At 38.7% G+C, this 23,806-nt stretch overlaps 4 protein-coding genes across 4 annotated transcripts; 1 reads left to right on the forward strand and 3 right to left on the reverse strand.

Moving 5' to 3' along the window:
• Positions 1–4,355: 4,355 nt before the first annotated feature.
• Positions 4,356–6,785, reverse strand: fuom (fucose mutarotase). The gene is made up of 6 exons (XM_083922986.1): positions 6,469–6,785; positions 6,170–6,238; positions 5,279–5,349; positions 5,075–5,173; positions 4,908–4,981; positions 4,356–4,671 (listed from the first exon to the last, which is right to left on the reverse strand). The coding sequence occupies exons 1-6, from the start codon at positions 6,551–6,553 to the stop codon at positions 4,605–4,607; spliced, it is 465 nt and encodes a 154-aa protein (XP_083779112.1). The 5' UTR covers positions 6,554–6,785; the 3' UTR covers positions 4,356–4,604.
• A 2,363-nt stretch (positions 6,786–9,148) lies between these two features.
• Positions 9,149–15,407, reverse strand: echs1 (enoyl CoA hydratase, short chain, 1, mitochondrial). The gene is made up of 8 exons (XM_083923554.1): positions 15,260–15,407; positions 12,402–12,599; positions 12,196–12,323; positions 11,363–11,462; positions 11,144–11,248; positions 9,895–10,014; positions 9,722–9,789; positions 9,149–9,624 (listed from the first exon to the last, which is right to left on the reverse strand). The coding sequence occupies exons 1-8, from the start codon at positions 15,342–15,344 to the stop codon at positions 9,559–9,561; spliced, it is 870 nt and encodes a 289-aa protein (XP_083779680.1). The 5' UTR covers positions 15,345–15,407; the 3' UTR covers positions 9,149–9,558.
• A 1,685-nt stretch (positions 15,408–17,092) lies between these two features.
• On the forward strand, positions 17,093–17,560 carry sprn (shadow of prion protein; the record flags this gene model as incomplete). The annotated part of the gene is made up of 1 exon (XM_083922810.1): positions 17,093–17,560. The coding sequence occupies one exon, from the start codon at positions 17,093–17,095 to the stop codon at positions 17,558–17,560; it is 468 nt and encodes a 155-aa protein (XP_083778936.1).
• A 430-nt stretch (positions 17,561–17,990) lies between these two features.
• Positions 17,991–22,996, reverse strand: mtg1 (mitochondrial ribosome-associated GTPase 1). The gene is made up of 12 exons (XM_083922397.1): positions 22,971–22,996; positions 22,753–22,868; positions 22,528–22,594; positions 21,331–21,433; positions 21,163–21,249; positions 21,012–21,068; positions 19,988–20,078; positions 19,829–19,890; positions 19,662–19,758; positions 19,442–19,523; positions 19,243–19,355; positions 17,991–19,052 (listed from the first exon to the last, which is right to left on the reverse strand). The coding sequence occupies exons 2-12, from the start codon at positions 22,853–22,855 to the stop codon at positions 18,955–18,957; spliced, it is 960 nt and encodes a 319-aa protein (XP_083778523.1). The 5' UTR covers positions 22,856–22,868; positions 22,971–22,996; the 3' UTR covers positions 17,991–18,954.
• Between the last annotated feature and the right edge of the window lie 810 nt (positions 22,997–23,806).

Genomic DNA, 23,806 nt, shown 5'->3' on the forward strand with positions numbered 1-23,806 from the left:
AGCTGCTGCCTGTAGTTTCATTATAGCAAACATGAGAATGGGATTGATCTTTTACTCTTAGTAAAAAAGCAAATTTATCAAAATGTCTAAGTCTGAAGTAAAAGCTGAATCAAACAGCAGTCCAAATTTAACAAAATTTAAAGATGTCTGGCATTTGCTTGCTTAGTGAGAACCTTTTTTGGGTAGAAGACAGTAGCCCAGGCTAGTCGAGGAGGGGTAACATTGGACTCGTACATATGGATCTGATAGAGAGGGCAGATAACCAGCAGACACAGTGGAGCCATCCCTTAAACAGAGCAGGAAGTGTGTGGCGTGTCCGTCTGCTGCTGTTGAAGCCTACCGTACAGTGTGTGTGTGTGCGTGTGCTGAATCCTGTTGCCATGAGACATTATTAACCCATATGTTAACCTAATGACCCTCCTCTTCCATGAACAGTGAGAGAGGTGCGGTGAAAAGTTCTCACAGTTGTAACTGTCTCCTAAGAAGAAAAGAACATGGGAGGATAAAATGACGGATGGACCGCCAAACCCTGAAACAATGAAATGGAGTCCAATTCTGTATATACTGTTTGTCATTATACCGATATATATGTCTTTATGTTATGTTAAATTAGTTTATGGTCGTGTATTGCAACCTACCTCAGTAAAAGTGCAAAGCAGGTGAAATAAATAAATATAAAAGGAGCCTCTAAAAGTCACTATAAAAATATATAAGAGGTAGTTTTTCCTAAAAAAAAAAGAAAGTAAAAAACACCAAGGCATGCCACACAAACAAGACATTCAATTTTTAAAACATTCAAATTTAAAATTCAAGTAGCGTTAAGTGCAGTTATGGCTCTGCGATAAATACACTGTTTTTGAGTCTGTTTGTTCTAGTTGTAATTGTCCTGAAACGTCTGCCAAGGGCAGCAGTTCAAACAGAGAGTGTACAGGGTGAGATGAATCTTTTATTATGCTCTGGGCTTTTTCGAGGCAGCAGGAAAAGAAAAAAAATGGATTGATTCATTGAGTAAGATGTAGTTATTATTCCGTACATCAGTCATGAAGCTGTTTTATTCTGAAACAGTAAGTTTCACAGTGTGACAGTATCTTGGCATGGACGTAGATTAGAGCTGACACATTCAACAGCTGCTTCAGTAAGAGTTGTGGTTGGCACCAAGATCACAGACTGGTCAGTCGGTCCTCCAATCTGTCCTCCTGCAGTGGGAGTATGTGAAGGGTTATTAATATGAATCATTTTAAATGATGCAGGTTACCTTGCACAGCCGCTGAATTCTCGCGATAACATTTCAGGTACCAGGTTAATACAGTAGAGTGTAAAAAGTTGGTAATATTACACACAAGACTTTTGATACAACTCTAAATACTATACTTTTTTAAATGTACACTGTTCCTTTATTCTGACTAAATAACTGACCAGTTAGTGTTTATTACTATTTATTTAACAGTAAAGAAGAACTTGTATGATGTTGTGTGTGGTTTAAAAAAAGCCTCCGGAGCCTCTGAAGTTGCAATAGTCAGGTCGTAACTCCTGGAAAAACAAAACAGGAAGTCAAGAAGGTCATTGCTATATTATTATAACCTTTATTTAATCCCCCTGAGATTGAGATTTTGTTTTAACCTTTGAACACGGAAAACAAGAGTCTCCAGCCATGATAGCAGCTCTGTGAGGCTGTACTCAGGCACAGCTTTGAGATAAATGAATATAAACACCTTTTAAGATTTTTTGTGATCAAATGTTTATTGCAATAACAGTAAAACATCAACCGATATTCATCCGTCATACTGGAAATGGATCATTTTAACATAAGTTTAGAACGATGATGTTCTTGTTTATCCATATTAATGTATACTCTTATTTGGCCCTCAAGTCTCCCTACTCCCTTTCCCCACCCTGGGTGGCACATGGGACAGCCCAAAAACAACAGAACTGAAAAATAGAAAAGTAAAATATATTCATACTGTATAGACCAGTATATAAAGTAAAAAATAAATTATTAACTTAAAAATATGCTGATATATACATTAATCTATAAAATAAAACATATAATAAATAATAGTAAATAAATAAAGTATTTTGCCTTTATACGCAGTATATACACATTGAATAAATGGTTTATAACACACAGTAAACTAAAGGTGTAAGCAGTAATAACTGTAATAACTGAAAATATAGTAAAACACAGTTGTAATAATATAAACATGTATGGATAGCAGCAGTTATAGTTGCTGACAAATACTGTACATTAATAAACCCTTAAAAATACTGCTTACAGCTACATAGTGGGTTATAAACTATTTATTCAATATATTAACAATAAATAGTAAATAGAGGCGTCAAATATAAAAACAGCTGTGCGACTTTATATTGCATTGTAGTTATATTGAACACTACAGCCCTTGGTCGTGTAGTCATTAATGAATTAATGACTGATTAAGGAGATTGGAGAAACTATTAGGCTACAGTAAAATTAAGTGTCGCATGATGAAATATCTTGATCTCAGCTTTAAGGCCAGAGGGTGTTACAACATTGTGATCACTGAATGCTGACAAGGAAAATCATAATCTTTTAATAAAAAAACACAGTTCAATAATAAAGGTGAACTAAACCAAAAGTAACAACCTTTTTGAGGGCAGATAAATATACTGCACATTCACACTTATTAGACTTAGAATGATGACTTTAGCCGGCACCAGCCATTGGCGCAGCAGATACTATTATGTTGAAAAAATGTTGCATATGGCAATGAATTACTTCCAGCTGACGTTCCTGTATTCTGAAGATACAAAGGTCAAGATAATATAACTGGTTTATTGGTGGAACTTTGGTCCTTTATTTTCACAGAAGGTGAAGTGAAAATTTCTTGATCAGATCCAAAACGTTGAGCTGAAAACAAACATGTTGAGGTAAGAAAACTAAATCTCTTTAAAAGGTTTCTAAATCTCTGATTTTATTGTGTTTTTTAGTGTGTTTTTAGCCTGTTTTTGATGTTTGACAGTGTATAGATGGCATAGTTTGTTTCTTTGGCCGCACAAGAATCTGTTGTGTAATAAAGTCTGTCAAACACTTGAAATATGGACATTAATCTAAAATCTCTTCACTTGTAGGTTTTCTCTAATAGTCTGTGTTTCTCTGACATTTGGCATCACAGCAAAACCATATAAACCCTGGGTATGTACAGTTCATTGCTCCTTGCTGTCGAAATTAGTACACTTGAGAATTATCATCTGAAGGTTTTTGAGTCTACAGCTTCAAATCATATGACAAATGATTCCTGATGAATTTAAAATGACAGACATGTTTGTTTTTGCACAGCAGTCACATAACACATGCTCTTTTCTCAGAATAAACTCACAGATGAAGCATTCCAGGACACCGTTATGTAAGTTGTCATTTCCTTGCACTAAACCTAAAGTTAATAGTTGCTCTCTTGGACTGAGGAAATGCAGACTGAGATTGCATGATTTTCTCATATTATCTCATATATCTCAGGTCCGTGGATGACAAAGGAAAGATGCCCTGGGGAGTGGAAGTGGAGCCTCCAGAGGACATGGATGAGACTCACTATGACATCGACCCGAGTATGATGATCTGGAAGAGCATAACGGGCGGTGGGCGGGACAAACGGCCCCTGAATGCAGAAGAAGACTTGGATGAGCTGTACCATCCTTCAATGGCTGATCTCCTCAAAGTTCAGATCCCAAACCTGGATGTTCTGCCTGCTTCTGATATCCAGGCAGAGCCCTGGCAGGAAGTAGCCAGCATGAAGTACAATCGGGAACCAGAGGATGATAAAGATGACATCGACCACCCTGGTTTCAGTGACGCGGCCTCAGACGAACCTGAGCTGGACTGGGATGAAGTGTACCACAAAGCGAGCGAGGAGCTGGGTGGATATCTGGCTCCACTAGTAGCCGAATACAAAGCTGACACAGAGATCCGTGTTGTATACTCTGAACCAGAGAAGGATGAGGACGAGCTGTATCACCATGACGACCCGGCTTCACCTGTGCAGATGGAGCAGCTGAGCAGTGAGGTCATGGGTGAAAGTGAGGCCAGAGTTCACCTTCAACCAGAGGAGGACATGGACGACCTGTACCACAAAGATCCTCCGGAGTTCATCCCTTACCGAGATAAGGCTGCCGCTCCGGTTTATTTGCCGTCTCAGAGGAAGCACAGCGAACCAGAGGAAGATCTGGACGATCTCTACCACCGCTGATCCTTCTTTAACTCACCCTGTGTACATCCTTCTCATTTCAGAGCAGACACAAACATAGCTGATGCACAGCTCAATAAATCAAAAGTGCCATTGAACTGTTGTCAATAAAAATAAATATCTTAATCTGATGCACACTCATCGAGAGACTGCATGCGTTTTATTTATTGAGCTGTGTGTACAAAACACACGTTGGGTTACAAAAATACCAAATAATTTCTGCTCCATGTGAACTGGACATATATAAGATCATTTTTACAGTACTAATTACACATTCATGCATTGTGCAAAAATATTTACCTCGACCTGATTTTACAATTAGAGAATAAGAAGTGTGACTGAAATCATTAGATTACCATAACTTCAGCGTGTGTGTTTGTGTGTGTGTCACTGTAAAAGCTCAGCAGGAATGACCCCCTTGGTCAGAATCAGGTTCCCATACAGAGCTGATTCCCTGTGTAGACAAAGCAGAGGGAAATGTTTTTCAGCTGCATTTTTTTCAAGATATGTTTGAAATAGCGTTTGCTGTGATTTCAAGGCATTCTGTTGTGCAAACCATAATCTCCAATTATTAAAATGTTTATTATTGTGAACAAAAAATAGCCAGACCACATGCTTTTGAAGAATGAAATTTCTGTGTCATCAAAATTCATGCTACAATGTTCACATGAAGACAGAGAAAACACACACCCTGTTGCCACAACAGCGTAGGCTTTCTTGGCTCGTTCATAGAAAGCAAACCTTTCCACCTTTTCAAGAGGAGTCTATATGTAAACAGAAATCAAGGCACAAAGAGTCACAGGAACACAATGTTATTTTGTGAAGTTGTTAACCATCAGGTGAACTGGCTGTTTTACCTGAGACCCAGCCTGACCCAGGAGCTGTGTGTAGGTGTCCCACACAGGGACAGCTAAACATCTCTGCTTGTCACTGTCTACCAGGTCCATGACTGCAGCCTGTGGAAACAAAAGCACAGATTTAACAAATGAAAAGATAATAAAAAGCAGCCTATTTAAAATGTACTTGTTATGACCATTGAATAGACATCACTGATGCTGTACCGGAGAGGGGACATAGGTATCCAGGGGCAACAGCTTCAAAATGGCCTCCAAAAGCTGTGGGATTCCCAAACCTACATAAAGATCAGACACAGTTATAAAAACCAGGGTTCTTACGGGTATTGGAAATTCTCGAAAGCACTTTTAATGTGATGTTTTAAGTCCCCAAAGAAATTTAAGTAAAAAAGAAACTGGACTTGGTTGTTTGTCTTGGAAAATGTTTCACCTCTCATCAAGAGGCGTCATCAGTTCATGTACACATCTGACCAGGCTGGGACTGGTCCAACTAACTGGTGTAGAGATCAAGTTATTTAACCCTTCACAAGGCCGATGTTGGGAGTGGGTTTTCTGTATATCCCAATGTGGGTTCCAGTGACATCATTGGCCTTGTGCACGCCCCCACTAGAGGTTAAATACCTGGATCTCAACACCAGACCTTTTAACCAGTCCCAGCCTGGTCAGATGCGTAAATGAACTGATGAAGCCAGGTGAAACGTCTTCAAAAATGACCTGGACAAATGAGAACATTCACAGGTGATGTTCTAAGGTTTGAATAGTGCTTGGATTTTAAAGAAAGTGTTAGAAAACACTTGGAATTTAGGATATAGGGTGCCAATGTGTCACCTTTCTGTAGAATGATGTCACAAAACTTAATTTTGGTTGTTTATAGCACAATAACATCTAATTTAATGCGATGAAGAATCGCAACTGTCATTTTACTATATTTGTACTGTATATAAATATGCAGTTTACCACAGCTGTAAGAAGCTGGAAAACGCACCTTGAAATGCTTGAAACAGGCTTGAATTTGACTTTGGAAAAAGGTGTAGGAACCCTGAAAAACACACTCACCCAACATTTTGATTTAGGCTACAAATTATTTAATTTACATACCATCAGCTCTGATCTCTTTTGGACCACAAGCACAAATGGAAGATGCTGGAAAGTTTGCATCAGCAAGAACTGAAAAAACACAACAAAAACCACTCGAATTCAAACACAGTCTGTAAGTTACAACTTGATACATGTGTGGTCTTTGCCAGTCTGGGGGTTAATGATCCTGTGTGGTGTTAACTTTAATTCGGATTAGCCTACTGCCTCATACTCCAGCGCTGTACACAAGATACAAAAGCTAGCACTGCTAGCACAGCCCACGATAAGGCGACCTGTGTGTACATTATTAAATATCATACCCAGTTCATCCCCGTGACCCATTTTAGCGAGGGCATACAGCAGTTCAGGTGATAAAACAGCAGGTATTCCTCTCAGGACTACCATGTTGGAATCCGCAGAGAAGAGCAGAGCAGAGCAGTCACTCCAGCTTACTTCCGGTTTCGTTTACGTGCGCCGACAAAAGCAGCCTTTTAACCAAAACAAAAGCAATTAACGAGTTACTAGTCCCGTGTGTGTCACGATGGTGTCCCATGTGAGTCGTCAAGTCACAAGTCACGTTGTTTTATGTTTCGGTTTGCCAGAACGGAGACTTTTGTAGGCCATGTAACGATCTTGATATTACCACTCATCTTTGGTAGACGCAAAGCAGCGCGTCATGTGACCAGCGACCCTAATGCGATTGGTTAGAAGGCCGAGCACGTCTTTTACAAACTTGACATTATTATTATTATTATTATTATTATTATTATTATTATTATTATTATTATTAATAATAATAATAATAATAATAATATTGTTATTATATGCTCGAATCATCGGTCTGAATTCGGATGTTTATGGTTTATGGCATAAAAAATTACTTTTTATTATCTATGTAGTTTACATTGTGTGGTTTGGCAAAAAAAAAAGATATGTGCAGTTTTCATTCCTTAATTAATATTAAATATTTTTATTTGGGTTGTGTTCAATTAAGTATTCCCAAACAATGTGCAGTCACTTTTGCAACTAAGTAAAGGTTATCTAATGAACGGTACATGAAGCTTAAGGCTTACAATCGGTCAGTGTACAGTCCGACAAACTGCACTGTCGGTTGATCTTCGGTGTATGTGGTTTCTGACACCCTTGGGTGGGCATAATTCAAAGCAGACACACCGGCAACCGTGTTATTCCGACACGGTCTGGTGCCAAGAATGTGAGATAATCAAAATATTTGTCAGATGAAAACCACCCCAGCCGACCTGTTTCATCTGAGCCAGAGGAACTCTCAGCTGGATGGCAAAAAATGCTGAGGAATCCTTTCTATGACCGCAGATCTTGGTTTTGTAAAAAAAAAAATGAAATAAAACATCTGCGTATAAAAAGACTTTCATAGAAGTCAAGTCACTGCAGCATTGCAGGCTTGGGCTTAGATACTGAATTTACAATCCTCACACAGCTGCTGTTAATAATGAACAGAATAACCTACTTTATTGCATGTTTTAACCTGTAAATATTAGCTATGCATGTTTATTATATTCCTGCATTCCAGACCTACAATGTGTTTTGCGTTATCCCTGTAATTTGGTAGCTAATATTTCCCTATAGAAGGTATAAGCAAGAATAAATCTAATCAAATCATTAGGAAACTACACGTTTACTATTCAGTCCCCTATGGGAAATATCCCTATTTATGAAGATGCTTTATGTTTGGAGTTATGCCTAATTTTAAGACTACATGCAATGAGAATTAAAAGTATATAACGGATGCAAAACCTAGAATAATTCACCAGCATGCCTGAATGACACCGATGCAGTGCAGTTTAAGAGTATGAGAGTGGTTTTTGGAGAGGGACGGGAGGCTGCTGCAGGAGAAAAGGCCCTCGCAGGAGCCAGGCCTGTCTGCCAGTCTGAAAGCCCCTTTTCTCCCTCTCTGGACCCATGCTGCTCCCTCTTTATTTCGGCTTCTTTAAATGAGTTTATCACGCTATGAGGGTCTGCGCTGCCAAAATGTAACGTTTTGCCCCTTTTGTCTGTGTGGAGAGAGCCTCAATCGAGTCTACATTTATTATTTTGACCTTTCGGTAGCCTCAAAGAGGAGCTTCTTTTCGGGACTTTTGTGCTTCCCCGCGGAGTGAGACGACGAGTTTTTTCTCGCTCCCTCTCCTCCTCCTTTTTAATGTTTTGTTCCAGGGGGGGACCTGACAAGAAAGCAAGCTCCAGGGGAATATTGAATGAAAATAAAAATCAATTAGGCCATGGCCTTGTGAAGATATGGGCGCCGCCGTGTGAAGATCAGAGAGAAAAAAGGTACTTTGTGACGACTGGAGCGGCAACAGAAAGCGCGCACTAACCACATTTGTTCTGGTGTTTTCTTTGAAATCAAAATGATTGTTTTATGTGTCGAATATTTTCAACAGGAGAGGCCTGGAACTTAACATACACGTCTGCAAGGCTATTTACTGCTGAGAGTGTATGATAAATCCATTTAAACCAGAAGTTAAATCCTATATATAATGATATGCAATCACATTACAAGACTATTGCAGCCAACACCTTAAAACTGAGCCCTTTGGTTATTTGTTGCTGAACAAACCTGACATGTGACAACATTCGGGCCCATTTTATCAAGTAAATAAGTCATATTTTCCTTTGGTAACCTGATGAAAAATATGTTCAAATCTTATTTCACTCTGTGCGGACATGTAAGCATTTAGGTGCCGAACCAGTATTCTAATGACTTGAATTTATAACTGTCACTTTACACTCATTTGCACCAAATTATGGCTTATCTGCACAACACCCTGAATAGTCTGTCCAGTTTGTCTTTGTGTAGCAGCCCCATCTAGTGGTGTAAAGCATACACTTCCCCCTGAAAGCAAGATATTAGTTACACTGTATTTATATGCAATGATTCTGTATCACCTAATATTATAGATGTGAGGGAAGGAAACCTCCCCAATGTCTTTAACAGTATTAAAAAATACATATTTTCTATTTCTCTTCATGAAAACCACTCTATAGAGATTTATTTGTAAAATGTACAGAGAGAAAAGTTGTCTACAAAAATGCAGACAAACATTTGATAGTGAAAATGAAAAAGGCAAAGTCAGTACAAGTCATCAAGAGCGACCTCCTCTTGTTACAAACTGGCACAGTTATTAAAGCATCACATACAACCCCCACTGCACTCAGGCTGCATGTGATCTTGATACCAAACCTCAGCAGGTAAGCTTCACCGTGATAAAACACTCTTGTGCAATCACTCAGGGCCAAATCCTAATTAAAACATCTTGCATGTTTCAATACAACCAGGATTTTTGCAGTGTGCAACTTGTTGCCAATAAGGAAATGGTGTGTAGATATCAGGAACTTTGTGTTGTCGATTTGAGTTGAGCTGGTTTGCTTTTTTTCTAGTTGTCCTGGAAACTGGCCTTTCTCTTCTCCACGAATGCTGTCATGCCTTCTTTCCGATCATCCTGCGGGGGTAAAAACACAGACGAACGTTTCATGGCTGGGCTGTCAATATCAGAGTTAACCCCATTTGCTCACTCTCCGATGGGATCTCCTACTCACTGTGGCAAAGGTAGCGTGGAATAAGCGCTTTTCCAAGCGATTGCCCTCAGCCAATGTCAGTTCAAAAGCTGCAATGGCAAGGAGAAACAAATCAGAGTTTGAATCTATTTAATTTAGTAGGTTTAAGGACATTCAACTTTTTAAAAAGGAGTACAAACAAACTTTTTACACACCTGCGTTAACAGCCTCTTTAGCCATAGCAGAGACCAGTTTGGAGTTTGCAGCAATTTTCTCGCCGCATTTAACAGCTTCAGAGACCAACTGGTCCACCGGATAAATTTTACTCACCAAACCTGGGAAACACAAAAAGCTACCGAATCAAGTAGAATAATTATGTGGAGACATGTTAGTTTATAAGTTACACTGGTACAGTTTAATATAAGAAGCGCATATCATTCCGACACTTTATGATGCTCCGCAGTCGCAGTTTTAAACTCATGATAAATGTTGTGAATTTAAAGAAGAATTATTAACGCTACTTAGGTTTAGGCATCAAACTACATGGTTAGATTTAGGAAAAGACTGTGATTTGGGTCAAAATAAGAACGTCTGTTATGTAATTAAGTTTCACTTTGACATGGGACGGTTGACCTAGCTGTTAGTCCAGTGCTAATGCACGCTGTAAAATGCTTAGCCTCTCTGTTAACCAGTGGTGGAAGACGTATTCAGATCCTTAACTTGACTAAGCGTACCGGTATGATAATCTAAGAATTCACTACAAGTAAAAGTCCAGTAGTACAGTAGTAGTATAAGTAACGTTTACTTAATATATAAAATGTAAACATATTCATTTAGGAGGAAAATGCCCCCTGTGACTGAAATAAATGACATAAGATTGTTACTGGTCTTCCAGTGTTCAAGGAACTGTTATACATTATCCAGGTGGAGCTACGGTATGTTTAATGACTTTATACACAGGTAATTGAGTCCAGCAGTGGCTCCCAACATGGGAGTGGGGCCCCCTCCAGTGAGTCACAGCATAAATGTGAGGGGTCATGAGATGATTAACGGGGCAGGAAAGGACAAACAACAAAGTTCTGCAACATAAATCTAGATGATTTGTCTGGACTTTGCTCTGATCTCAGCTTTTTTTGGTGAGGTACTAGGTGATTTTACTTCTTTGGACCTTAATAAAAGAATTAAATAAAACCATCCAAGAAGTTTACAGGGCAAATCCCTTTTTGGTGGAACTCCTGACAACTCATAGATATCTAAAATCTGACCCCAAGAGGTCACACAGCAAACAAGCTGCATGATCTTTAACAATGCACTGTATTCTATACGCTTAGCATATTTGTTTTTATGTAATTACACCACTCAAATAAATGTGGAGTAAGAAATACAACATATTAATAAGTATAAAGTAGGATAAAATGGAAATACTCAAATTTACTACAAGTGCAGTACTTATATAGCTGTTACCTGATTGCTTGGCATCTTGCGCATTAATTTTATCTCCTGTAAGCACCAGCTCCATAGCCAGGGATTTGCCCACAGCACGGGTCAGCCGCTGCGTGCCGCCCGCCCCTGCAGGTAGACAGACGTCATGAACAAGCTGCTCCAAAAGCGAGACACCGATAACCTTTGTATAAGGAAGTCAAATCTGAACAGGAAAGAAAGGAGATACTAATGAGTCTTTACCAGGAATGGTCCCCAAGAGGATCTCTGGTTGGCCGAACTGCGCCTTCTCTCCGGCGTAGATGATGTCACACATCATCGCCAGCTCACAGCCTCCGCCCAGCTGAAACAGTAGAACGTGGTCAACACAAACTATTGTACACTTACTAGTCTCACTCTTTACTCTCTTTTCAAATAGCATTTACATCTTGGGCATCCTGAAATGATCACCATATGGCCAAAAATGTGTGGACAACCCTGTCTTTTTGATCTGGAGTTGTTTTTGTCGTTTGCAATGCTTTCAGTCAGGGTAATGAAGGTGTACCAATGTGGCCAAAAGTAAGAAGACCTTGTTAAATCATATCTAGACATTACGTGGCTAAATTATGCTTAAAAAGGAAAAGTATAACTGGAGTCTCAGACTTAAAATGAGACCAGATTTAGTTTAAGGATTAAGCCAAAGGAGGGAGGGAAAAGTAAGAAAAAATCAAGAGTGAGAGATACGAGAAGGAGAAAATAGAGGAGAAGGGGAACTGAAAGAGCAACATGTTAAATATTTAAAGTTTAAAGTTTAAAAAAAACACACTTTGAGAGTTAAAAGGGGAAAGACAACCTGGTCCTTGGAGAATAAATAGTATACAGTGAAAAATATAATTTAATATCATTCTTTTGTATCTACTCATGTGCTTGATTACTCTATTTTATTGTTTTGGTTTGTTTCTGGTGAGCGTTCTTTTTCTTTCCATATTTTATAAAGCTTTTTTTTGTCACTTTGATGTAATATTTGTCTGTTAACCTGTCCTACTTTAAAAAAAAAAAAAAACTTGTGTAAATAAAATTAAAAAGAAGACACTCACAGCAAATCCATTGACAGCTGCAATCACGGGCTTCTTCACTGTGGACACTCTGTTCCAGTGAGCCAGGAAGTTTCCACCGTAACACTCCTGGAAAGTTCGATTCTGCATCTCTTTAATGTCCGCCCCCGCTGTAAAACACAAAAGTTGAGCTCAGTACGGATCCGTCGTTGTAAACAAACCCAGAAAAGACACTTGCGTTCCCTCACCAGCAAAGGCTCTGTCGCTGCCGGTGATGACGATAGCTCCGACGTCGCCGTCAGCTTCAAAGACCTCCAGCGCCTGTCCCACCTCCCTCATCAGCCCGTCACACAGAGCGTTGAGAGCCTTGGGCCGGTTCAACTGGATGAGACCCACATCACTCTTCGCACCTCGCTTTTCCACCAAAATATACTCGTACTGACCACCTGCATGAAGAGAAAACCAACACAGACATTTTTTTCATGTCTCTGTATTGCAGGTTGCTGCGTTTGTCAATAGTTTTTTCACGGCATTATTAACAGACAGGCACGCACAGGCTGTGTTGCTGGAGACGCCTTTTTTAAGTTCAATAAATGTTGTGTTTTTTTAAATTGTGTAAATTTTATGATGTAAATTGAGATATTAAAAGTAGTATCAGCTCCAAATATTAGCTCAAGCAGATCGGCGCTCTGTATCGGTCATCGGTTAAGGCCGATTAAAAAAATCGGTATCAGCATTGGCCCTAGATAAGAGGTGCATTTAGTATCAAGGGTTTCTGCGGAGTTCGTAGAGGTAGATTTAAAATTTTCTGAGCTTTTTAGTAGCACAAGTAAGAGAGAATGATGGAAAACCAGCGAGGGATGATACGTTTTTTATTATTATTATTAGTATTATTATTATTATTATTACAGATAGCGACTTGCTGCTGCTCATGGAGGAATTGCTGGGTCTCTAAATCATAAATAAGTCACAAAGTGTAGTCTAGACCTATTCTATATGTAACGTGTATTGAGATAACTATGATTTGGCACTATAAATAAAATTGAATTGAATTGATTCACATGGGGCATACGCTATTTTATTATTTACACAAGGATTTATTATTCAGAGTTTACATATACATTAATAATAATTATTAGCCAGCCTAATATTTACTCTACCATTTTCATTCATGCTGTTACAGTGTTATATGTATTTGTAGAATATACATCCTGGTAAAATTGACAAAATGTATAGAGATTATTTCTATAACGTTTTGTTAGTGTCAAATTAAGGGATCATATATTATAAAATAATATTGAGTTGAATATAAAATAATATTGTGTTATAGTTGATATAAGAAAAAAGAATAAGATGTAGGATAAATGTGCTGACATTAATTTATATATAGTTTTAGTAGCAGTATGAAAGTATGAAAGAATGATGGAAAACCAGCGCGGGATGATATGGCCTAAAAATATTTATTATATGTCTTTTTTCCCCTCAGTATTTCCCTAACATACATGACAAAAATGCAACACTTTACCATTATGAGATGATGAGCCTCCAAGCTACTGTAGCCACCAACATTACTGCCAATAGCAAGCAAGAGTCCTGGTTAATCATTTAAGACAAGGTGAAGGATTGTGTCAAGGCCGGACAGAGACCTTGGAGGCCCCTGATACACCCTGAGGAGCAAAGTTATAAAACACCAGCCTTTATGCAAGTGAAGAAGAGAATATCCACCCAAAGAACAGAATTTGCTCTGAGTAGGACTGGAAGATATGGCCAAAATCTGCTATAATAAGTCATTTCCTCATCTTGAGAATCACGATATAGCATGTTTTCTGTTAGTTTAGTACATTTATAAATAATCTACATACAATAACCACATACTAAAGCCTATTTTTGAATACTCCTGGGTGAATTTAACATAACGAATAAAAAATATTGAGTATTTTCTCATTTTATGAAGAACTTTAGTGCAAAATATAAGCACAAAATATTTCACATCAGATTTTCTAACTTAACTTTTTTTAAATTAGTATGTGCTCGTTATGACCAATTTAGTGTATCACAATCTTGCGATACATGGTATTACCATTCCCCTATGTACTGGATTGTATACAGATCGATGAAAAAGTCTCTCCTGTCTCTCAGAAGATCTTAAAGCAATAAATCACATCTGCCCACATCTCTGTAAAAACCACTGGAGCTGCTGTAACACTGTTATTCAGCTACATCTCCAGGAGCAGCTCAGTGATTTGTCTTCTGTACACTCTATGTTTCATAATGACATTTTCAATCACATGTTAGGGAAGAATTTGTTGTGGTGCCAGAAAGAAGACAAAATGCCAGTCCTGTATGTCTAAGTTTAATTAATTGACCAAGGAGAAACAGAAGAGTTGTCAACACAAAGTAGCGCGTGTAGCCACCTCAATTCTGAGGCTCAAACAGCAATGATCAGATTCTTATAGCAAGAGGAGACGTGCTTTCATCTCATTGGCTCTAATGCATAAACACGACATTAGGGAAGTGAAGGTGAGTGTTATCATTTAACTCTGCAGCTGTATCTTGCAGCCTGCAGAGTCAGATTGAAGGCCAGGCTCCAGGGAGTTTTCAGGGTAGCCTGACACAGAAGTAATCTAAGCCCACTGTACTAACGAGGATTAACATTAACACAAACTGTCCAGGGAAAATTAATTTCTCCCTATCAACATGTTTAATTCCACCATTAAATTACCCTTGGTGGCGATACACAGGTTGTTCCTCCTATTTAATTCGTGGTGATGTCATTTTGGTTTTCAGGATATTATAGTTTGGGACCATGTAAGTAATATCTGGGCTGTAAGGTAGGCTACAATGCTGCAGAAGTGACAGCTGTAATTTCCATTTTTAGGGTGGGATTTCATTTAGCACGGTACAGCGTCCTCCTCGTGTCAACATGCTGAGAAATGATCTCTCGGTCGTTTTGTGTCGTGAATAACACTAAACACAGATAAATAAAAGCGTAAACTACGGAAGCAGTCTGCTCCACATGAGTCGCACAGTCATCGACGCAGGTTTCTTGACATTGTGGCAGGCTGCAGCCACAATAAAGTCCCTGTGCCATGTTGCCTAGACCCACCTGAGCTGTAGAGGCGGGCAGCCGCGACCGGAGCTGCTCTGGAGGACTTCAGGAGAGAGGCAGCACTTCTGCAGAGGAAAGCCATGATGACAGCAGCTGTTGTCAATGAACTCTCTCCAAAAATGTCTGGAAAAACTCCTTCACCTCTCCTTCCGGTTCCGTCTTCTTCTTTGTTAGTGTTTTTTGAAGTTAAACAAACAAACGTTACCGCCACCTGGTGTCTGTAGAGTGTATTTACCTTCGTCAAAGTTTTTATTTTTATTTATCATTATGAATATTATTATTATTATTACAGATAGCGACTTGCTGCTGCTCATGGAGGAATTGCTGGATCTCTAAATCATAAATAAGTCACAAAGTGTAGTCTAGACCTATTCTATATGTAACGTGTCTTGAGATAACTTTTGTTATGATTTGGCACTATAAATAAAAATTGAATTGAATCGATCCACATGGTGACTGCGCTATTTTATTATTTACACGAGGATTTATTATTCAGAGTTTACATATACATTAATAATAATTATTAGCCAGCCTAATATTTATTATACCATTTTCATTCATGCTGTTACAGTGTTATATGTATTTGTAGAATATACATCCTGGTAAAATTTACAAAATGTATACATAGTGAGATTAAATGAATTTATTTTCTATGTGTTTTTTTGTCTGCCTATGGTGCGATTCATTTTTGCAAACATTGCAATCAGTCCATCAATCAAAAAAAAAAATGTTGTGTAAGAATCTCTGTTATTGTTACACGAAAAGATAAACAGATACAAGGACTATATTTGGTAAAATAAGCATTAAACAAACTCTCAGTGTGAGAAGGTTCTTAAAAGAGGTCATATATTAATAACTTTAATAATGTTCATCAACACGCCTCCCTTTTCAATTTCCGAGAGAAACCAAACCAAACACCCCCAAAACAAGTTAACCTGGTTGCCGCAGGACATGCGAAAGACAGTCGGTACATCAGAAAATAGTACATCAACGACTCCAAAATAAGATGAGAAGATTTTGACTACTCAAAACTACTACTTTTTCTTAACAGTATCGCAGTATTTGATGCTCTTCAGACGCGCCTGTATGAGCGAGCTGCGCGTTCTCGCAATCATCTGCGTGAACGAGCCTCCATCTTTCGTGACAACCCCCTTTCATTTTACCTCCGAGTGCCACGATATAAGCCAGGAACAAACACACGGACGTAAGGTAAGCACAACCATTAGAATACACTGGCTTATATATAGAGGTGTGTGTGTGTGTGTGTAATGAATTTCTTTTGAAATGGCGGTGTGATTCCTTCAGGCTGCTACAGTGGCGTGAAGGCTAATTTATGAGCGCAGTGAGGTGAACATAATACATGCATTTGCAAAACGTTGTATTGTTGCCATCGTACGGACAATAATGACAATATTTTTGTGGATTTCAAATAATTGCCCGTTTTATGATGATGATGATGCCATCTTTTGCCTTTTTCATGATCATCCATAGACGGAATGTTATTTCATGTATATGAAGGCTGAGAGCCAACAGCAATGTTCTGTGGTGAGCATATTTATTTTTATACCGACCTCCTTCAATGTAGAGGGGCCACACAGAAATGTCTTTATGAGGACTATATTCAACAACACTGAACACTACAAGGACACCTCTCTTTTGTTCATCAGTGGTGAAATTCTTCAGTGCTGTTGACATATTATTTTTATAAAATACAAAACATTGGCAGCAGGGTTTTGGAATTTCTCCAATTCACATTATAAAGGTGCAGTGCAACCACCACAGGTCGGTCTAAAATGTGCCCCTTTGCTCCACTGTGTATTCTTCCCGTAGATGTTAGGAATGAACCAGGTGGTTGCAACATGCTGGACTTGCCTACTGCTCTCCGCTTTCCTGTGTGAACCGGTGCTGTCCAAGGGCGGTCGTGGAGGGTCCCGGGGCTCCTCCAGAGGCTCCCACTCCCGCAGCTCCACAGCAGGGAGTTACCGGAGAGGAGGCGCCTACGGTGGGACCCGCTCTCGCTACAGAGCGGCGGGGCGGTCGTCCCCGGTGAGGGTAGCGGCTGCAGCGGCGGCAGGGGCAGCAGTGGCGTTATCTGCAGATAAATGGTACGCCTCTGCCTACCGCCGAAGCAACGCCGACAGCCCAGACGACGAGCTGGATTACTACAACAGGAGCATTTACTTTGATGCAATAATGTCAGGTTCAACTCAAAATGGATCTTCTCTCTCTCAGCTGTTTTCTATCATTATTGCGACATTTTCCCCAAAATATGGACTCTTACTGGACAGTATACTGTAGATTTCCATCTTATTTTTTAGGATACATTCCTGACTCCTGACTGAATTGAGCCTCTGCCCTGGATTTAACTTTAGTGTGCAGGACTGGCCGGAACCTGCACTGGAACGACCAGTTAGAGGTGCAACACAGTGGTGGAAGGATGCAAGTTATTAAAAAAAAAATCACTGTACTGTATGTTTTTACACATATAATCATCTATACCACCAGACAAATGTATATTACTAACACAGTGTTCAATGTGACATTTCACCTTTAAAAGAGTGAGCCTTTATCAGCTTATGTCAGTGTGTGTGACAGAAAACACGGGTCAAACTCAAGAAACCGCTTTTTTCACTAAAGCTTGATACAAAAAATAATAAAAAATCAATAACCTTCATAAAGAGTTAAATCAAACCGTGAGCTGCCCAAATCAACTGTATTTTAAAACAATCTTTATTTTCATAATATGCACAAAAAGTGCAATGACATGACTGGAGTTTATGTATAAAACTTGTGTCATTCTATACATTTTCCCCTCATTCTCAAAGCAACAAGTTGGCACCAGCATTATCCTGCCCCTGAAATGAAAACTGCCATCTGTAAATGTTAAAATTCTTTACTTTGACTTTTTGTTTTTAGAAAGGGAAACGGTCCTTTGCAGCGAGAGGAGAGGAACGTCTAGAGTACCTTGCTTAGCCTGCTGTCCCAGCGACCCGCCCACAGATAAGCATTCAAAAATGGATTTAAGACCCATTCATGGAGGTAGCCATGTCAAGATTACTTATAGAATCCAATATCACAAATTTGCCTCAGGGGGCTTTACAATGTGTACAGCATACAACAGGTTGGTTATTTTCAACTGTACTTGTAGTTACTGGTGTGGTAAAGATGAATCTTTACAACAGAACAGGGCAAACTAAAGTACTGTACATTGGGAAAGCTAAACTGCATACTCCTAATTTCTCAGACCTGTATACGAACCACAACATGGCTGGGAGGGACCCTAGAAAACAAACTGTTCTCACCGTTCAGGTCTGTCCCTCAACCCAGAAGAACTTTTTACCCACAGCAGACACTCAGGAGCAACAGACTGTTCCATATCGATAAGTGCACTCTATTGTATAATACATAAAGAGTTTGTAATCACTGTCTTTATGCTAATAAATATCCTGTTTACACCACGTCACATATCTGCCTTGTGTATTCTATAAAAACTAGGTTGTACCTGAATCAACTCAAGTTATTTTTCTTCTCAGAGGATACAGTGCTTTGGTGACCTTTCATGTCTTACATAAACAAGACAGATCGCATCATGTCCCCAAAATGTCAAAGGCATGAGGTCACAGGTGGACTAAATATAAAACGTTCCAGGTTGAGGGCGGACCAGTACAGCCCAGAAACAGTCTCTGGTCGGGTCAGTCCAGCACTACATGTCCCAGTTCTCCTTTCCTGAAGGATCTTATGAAATCGTAAGCTGCTGCTGTGTAGTTTGGGAGCCTGATGGTAATGTTCCCTGAGGGAGACAAACATTTTCATTATGGGACTAACCTTTAAGACGCTAATACACTCACAGCGTCACACTCTCAAAAAAAGCAAATAGGTGAATTTCCCAAAATGTCGCACTATTCCCTTAACTTAATCAAAGGTAACTCATAATAATACTGTGTGTGGCAGAAGTATCTGTAGGATTAGCACTTTCTTACCCACTCCGGTAATGGCTTTGACCCGTTGAGTCTTTCCAAGTTTTACAGCAATGTGTTTGAGGACGTGCTGGATGTTATCGCTTGGCTCTTGGAGGTTGTATTTCTCCACATAACTGCACATAAACACATACAGTCAACACTCACATTAATGCGGAGCAGATGGAATACATTTCACATATCACAGCTCACTCAATCATACCTGAACTTCCCTAGCCTGTTCAGAGAATAGAGTAAGTAGTCAGCGATGATGTCTTCGCCCACTAAATGATCCAGAATAGTTCCTGAAGAAGAAACAAATATTCAAATATTTTTACATTCTAATATATTTCACAGACAGATGTGAACACAATTCTTCTGAATACAGTACACTGATTTGTTGGGGGGGAGGGGGGGGGGGGGTAAACTCCTGTTCTGCTCACCACATAAAGCCAGCTTCATGCCCGTTTCAACACTCTCAATCTTAGGAGGCAAGACTCCTGGTGTGTCCAACAGGTGGATTATGGGTCGTTGACACACCTGAGGACAAAGACAGCTACAAATACTGTACAAGTGAACACAAATATATGCGCATGTCTTCTGCACCCACCTGAATTTTAGTCAGAACCGCTCTAGTTATACCTGGCTCCCCACCTACTCGAGATGCACGACCTGGAATCGATGAATAATTACACCAAGTAGTTATTACTGACGCGGTGATGGGACTGATTCAATGTCCAACAACTATTAACTACTTTATTATACAAACCTTTTTTCAAGTTTGTCCTTCTCAATGAGTTAATAAGAGATGACTTCCCCACGTTGGGCACTCCAATCACCATCAGGCAGTAATTTGTATTCTGAAAGATTTACGTGAGAGTATATACATATACATTACATAAATACAGTAAGAAAAATATGATGTACATAAAAATGGAAATAAATGGTCCAGTGTGTTTTGAGATCTACAAAAGCAACAGAAAACAGTTTAAAGTTCTGAGACACCTTGTTTCTAGCAGCCTCTTTGTCGGTAAGATGTAATTGCAGGTTCTTTCAGAGCCCTCCATCTTATCACAATGTTTGTTGACAATTTTTTTAAGCTCTTTTGTAAAATTTACTGACATAAATTCACCTCTCTACTTCCCATCCGTCCCCTTTATGTTACCCTCTTAAATTGGACACACACACACACACACACACACACACACACACACACACACACACACACACACACACACACACACACACACACACACACACACACACACACACACACACACACACACACACACACACACACACACACACACACACACACACACACACACACACACACACACACACACACACACACACACACACACACACGATCCTATTACACTTCTGCCCTGACTCAGAGGCTGGAAGTTCCTGATTTCCGATTACAAGTGGAGGCAGCATGACCACCACCTGCAGAATGGCCGTCAGCAGCGTTACTAGCATGGCAGCGTGTTTGCATCTAGGGATGAAATGTCTCCACAGACACTCAGATTGGAATACTCGGTACAAGTGCTTTAATTACTGGGTCATATGATCAATCACCATTGTTTTAACTCACTCTTTGGTAGATAGTAACTTACAGACAATTAACTAGATCAAAATCTTACAGATTATTTCTTTAATGTCACATCGAAACTGTATTTTAGAAAGCACTGATCATATATTTCAATCTGATTGTTTATATCTTTGTAATTTTTAAATACGTCTTATATCCCACGTAACTTATTGCAGATTATTTGTATAGGTAAGCATACCTCGTCTCTGTTAAAGCGCGGGTTGCTCTCAATAATTTCCACCACCATTGGCACCAACTACAAAGAAAGTTAAACAAAAGGAATTGATTTAGCTGAGGACATACTTGTGAAAACAGTCAAATGTTTAGTATCCAGTGAAGATGACCTTTACCTTTTTGACGTTGTCATCGCTCTGCTTTAAACAGTCTGTGAAGAGAACATTCCTCACCCCTTTTCTTTCCAGCTTCTTCGGGATCGTCTGCAGGCACATTTTGTTTAAGTAATTTTTAAAGGCTTGACGACATGCAACTCTGCGTAAAATAGCAGCAAGACTTTTGACCTCCTTGTTGGACAGATCAGCGAGGTCCATCTTGTTGAGAATGAGCAGGTGGGGTTTGACATCCAGAGTCTCCTGAAACATAGGGTTTCTTCCAGAGAAGGGGATGTCCTCAATGTTAAAGAAAAATCAAAAAGCTCTCATTTGACCTCTGCAGCGAAAAGACGTTTGATTACTGAAATGCAAGGATTTTTAACTGAAGTGCAGAAAAAGATAACGATAATTCATTCACATATGTCCCTAATGTGGCACTAATGTTGATGATTACATAACCAGACTTCATCCTGATGTTAATGCAGTAAACCAGGGGTCTTCAACTTTTTCAAGCCATGGACCCCTTAGCTGAAAGAGGGACGAAGCAGGAACCAGTACTACAAAGCCTATACACAGCTTTTTAATGGTGCATAAAATACTAAGATATTACAATGGTCATTATTAACACATTAATATGTTTATACATCATAATTTGATGTTAAACATACATTTGGAAGGGACATGGAATAATTCAGCTTAGTGCCTATAGACCTTTCCAAAGATGTTGTGCAGTGAATGTGAATGACATCAGCTGACAGGAAGTTACCAAGGACTAAGGCTGCTGCCTAGCAATGGAATTATATTTAAAAGCCAGTTAGCCTATCATAAAGGTTGTGTAGATGTATTTATTTATTTTTTCACAAATGTATCTTTACTAATAATATGTTGCATTAATTTTAATGTATATTTTAGACATATTTAAAAAAAACTTTGGAAAGATTTGGCGGACCCCCCCTTTTTACAGTCCCATACACTTAAAACAATTTGGTAAAAAAGCTCTTATGTTTACGGGTTTCTCAGACTGAAACCAGTCACCCATAGACATGCGTTTGCTTTCATTATTTTAAAGGTTTTAAAAAATTTGACTTCTCACATTAAATCTCATTGTTTTCAGTAACTCATCATACCATGGCAATGTTTATGTTTATTCTTATATGTAGGTCTACCTTTTACTCATTGATCCCTTTTTTAAATTATGATTATTAGTCAATATTATGTTTGTCTGTTTTATCATCGTTGTATCTTTACTGCTCTGTCTGTCTTGTGTTTATCTGTTTTGTGTGGGACCCCCTCGAAAACGAGTTTGTACAGGTTTATCACATCATATGAATACATTTCAATAACTCAGAGGCTCCCGTTGAAGATCTACAGTAAACAATAAAGGATATTCTGGCATCATGTATTTCTACGATGCAGTCCACACTCTTGAGGCTGGCTCTCATCTGCTTGAGTCCTGCGAACAGTCACGTCAAACCATTATTGTCATCACAGCAGTTATTATGCCTTTTATAAAACACGCAGGACTGCTGCCTTTACACAAGGGACAAACATGTTTATCCCAAAAGCATACAGCTGATATATTCTGGAGATGACTTTTAGCAGCGCTGTCACCTTTAGCCATGTGTCCGGGGAACCAGTGAGCCACCTCCCGTCCACCGAAGTCGAAAACGGTCCTAAACTTGCCAACATTACGGAGCGTGTGGTACAGTTTCATGGCTGCTCTTCGTCTAAATATTAATTTGTGTTAACGAAAGGGTTCTTGGCCGACTACGCTAAAAGGCATGTCACTGCACTGGACATATTGATGATGTGCCTCTGTGTTTACGTACCGACTACAAACTGCCGTCGAACAACTTTGTTCCGGTGTATTGACCTTTTCTTCTTCTACGCTGTCTTTATTTGCAGACTACAGTCCAATTAGCGCGTCACTGCCCTCTGCAGGATACACAAGGAAACACTTCACTGTCACAACAAACGGCTGAAACTTCTGCGGTTACTGTTTATTTGTGTAGTTATGTTGACTTATTTACTGTTAATTTATTCAGTTACTGGTTATTTTTTATTTATCTTATTACTGTTAAATTGAAGGGATCATATATTGAATATAGGACACATTGAGTTATAGTTGATTAAGAGAAAAGACCAAGATGTAGGATAAATATAGTGAAATTAATTTACATCTTATTATAAAGTAAATATAAGTGGTGATTCATATATTAGAAATTATGAAAACATATGCTGAAACTAATTTGTATCTTTTTATTCAGTAAAGATAGGTGGGGATTAATGTATTAAAAGTTATGAATAAATATTCTGAAATATATATTTTTTCTTGTCAGGAAGAAAAGACAAGTGGTGATTCATGTATTATATACAGTATTATAAATAAACATGCTAAAATATATATCTTTTTTATTATGATTAATGTTTATCTTATGAAGTAAAGATAAGTGGTGATTCATATATTATATACAGTATTATAAATAAACATGCTTAAATACATATCTTTTTTATTATGATTAATGTTTATCTTACGAAGTAAAATATAAGTGGTGGTTAATATATTAGAAATTATGAATAAATATGCTGAAATTAATTTATATATTTTTATGTAATAAAGATAAGCGATGATTATTAAATTATAAATTAGACATAAATATGCTGA

The sequence above is a fragment of the Echiichthys vipera genome (genome assembly GCF_963691815.1).
Source record: "Echiichthys vipera genome assembly, chromosome: 11".
Classification (NCBI taxonomy): domain Eukaryota; kingdom Metazoa; phylum Chordata; class Actinopteri; order Perciformes; family Trachinidae; genus Echiichthys; species Echiichthys vipera.

Coding starts and splice junctions, on each gene's coding strand:
- mtg1 (XM_083922397.1), bottom strand. CDS start 22,855: ATGAAACTGTACCACACGCTCCGTAATGTTGGCAAGTTTAGGACCGTT. Junction 19,356..19,441: donor AACAGGCTAGGGAAGTTCAG/GTATGATTGAGT, acceptor GTTTATGTGCAG/TTATGTGGAGAAATACAACC. Junction 19,053..19,242: donor CAAAGCCATTACCGGAGTGG/GTAAGAAAGTGC, acceptor TGTCTCCCTCAG/GGAACATTACCATCAGGCTC.
- echs1 (XM_083923554.1), bottom strand. CDS start 15,344: ATGGCTTTCCTCTGCAGAAGTGCTGCCTCTCTCCTGAAGTCCTCCAGA. Junction 12,600..15,259: donor TGCCCGCCTCTACAGCTCAG/GTGGGTCTAGGC, acceptor CTCTTCATGCAG/GTGGTCAGTACGAGTATATT. Junction 11,249..11,362: donor CCTCTTGGGGACCATTCCTG/GTAAAGACTCAT, acceptor GTCTACCTGCAG/GGGCGGGCGGCACGCAGCGG.
- fuom (XM_083922986.1), bottom strand. CDS start 6,553: ATGGTAGTCCTGAGAGGAATACCTGCTGTTTTATCACCTGAACTGCTG. Junction 5,350..6,169: donor AAAAGAGATCAGAGCTGATG/GTATGTAAATTA, acceptor ATCTTTATGTAG/GTTTGGGAATCCCACAGCTT. Junction 5,174..5,278: donor ATACCTATGTCCCCTCTCCG/GTACAGCATCAG, acceptor TTGTTTCCACAG/GCTGCAGTCATGGACCTGGT.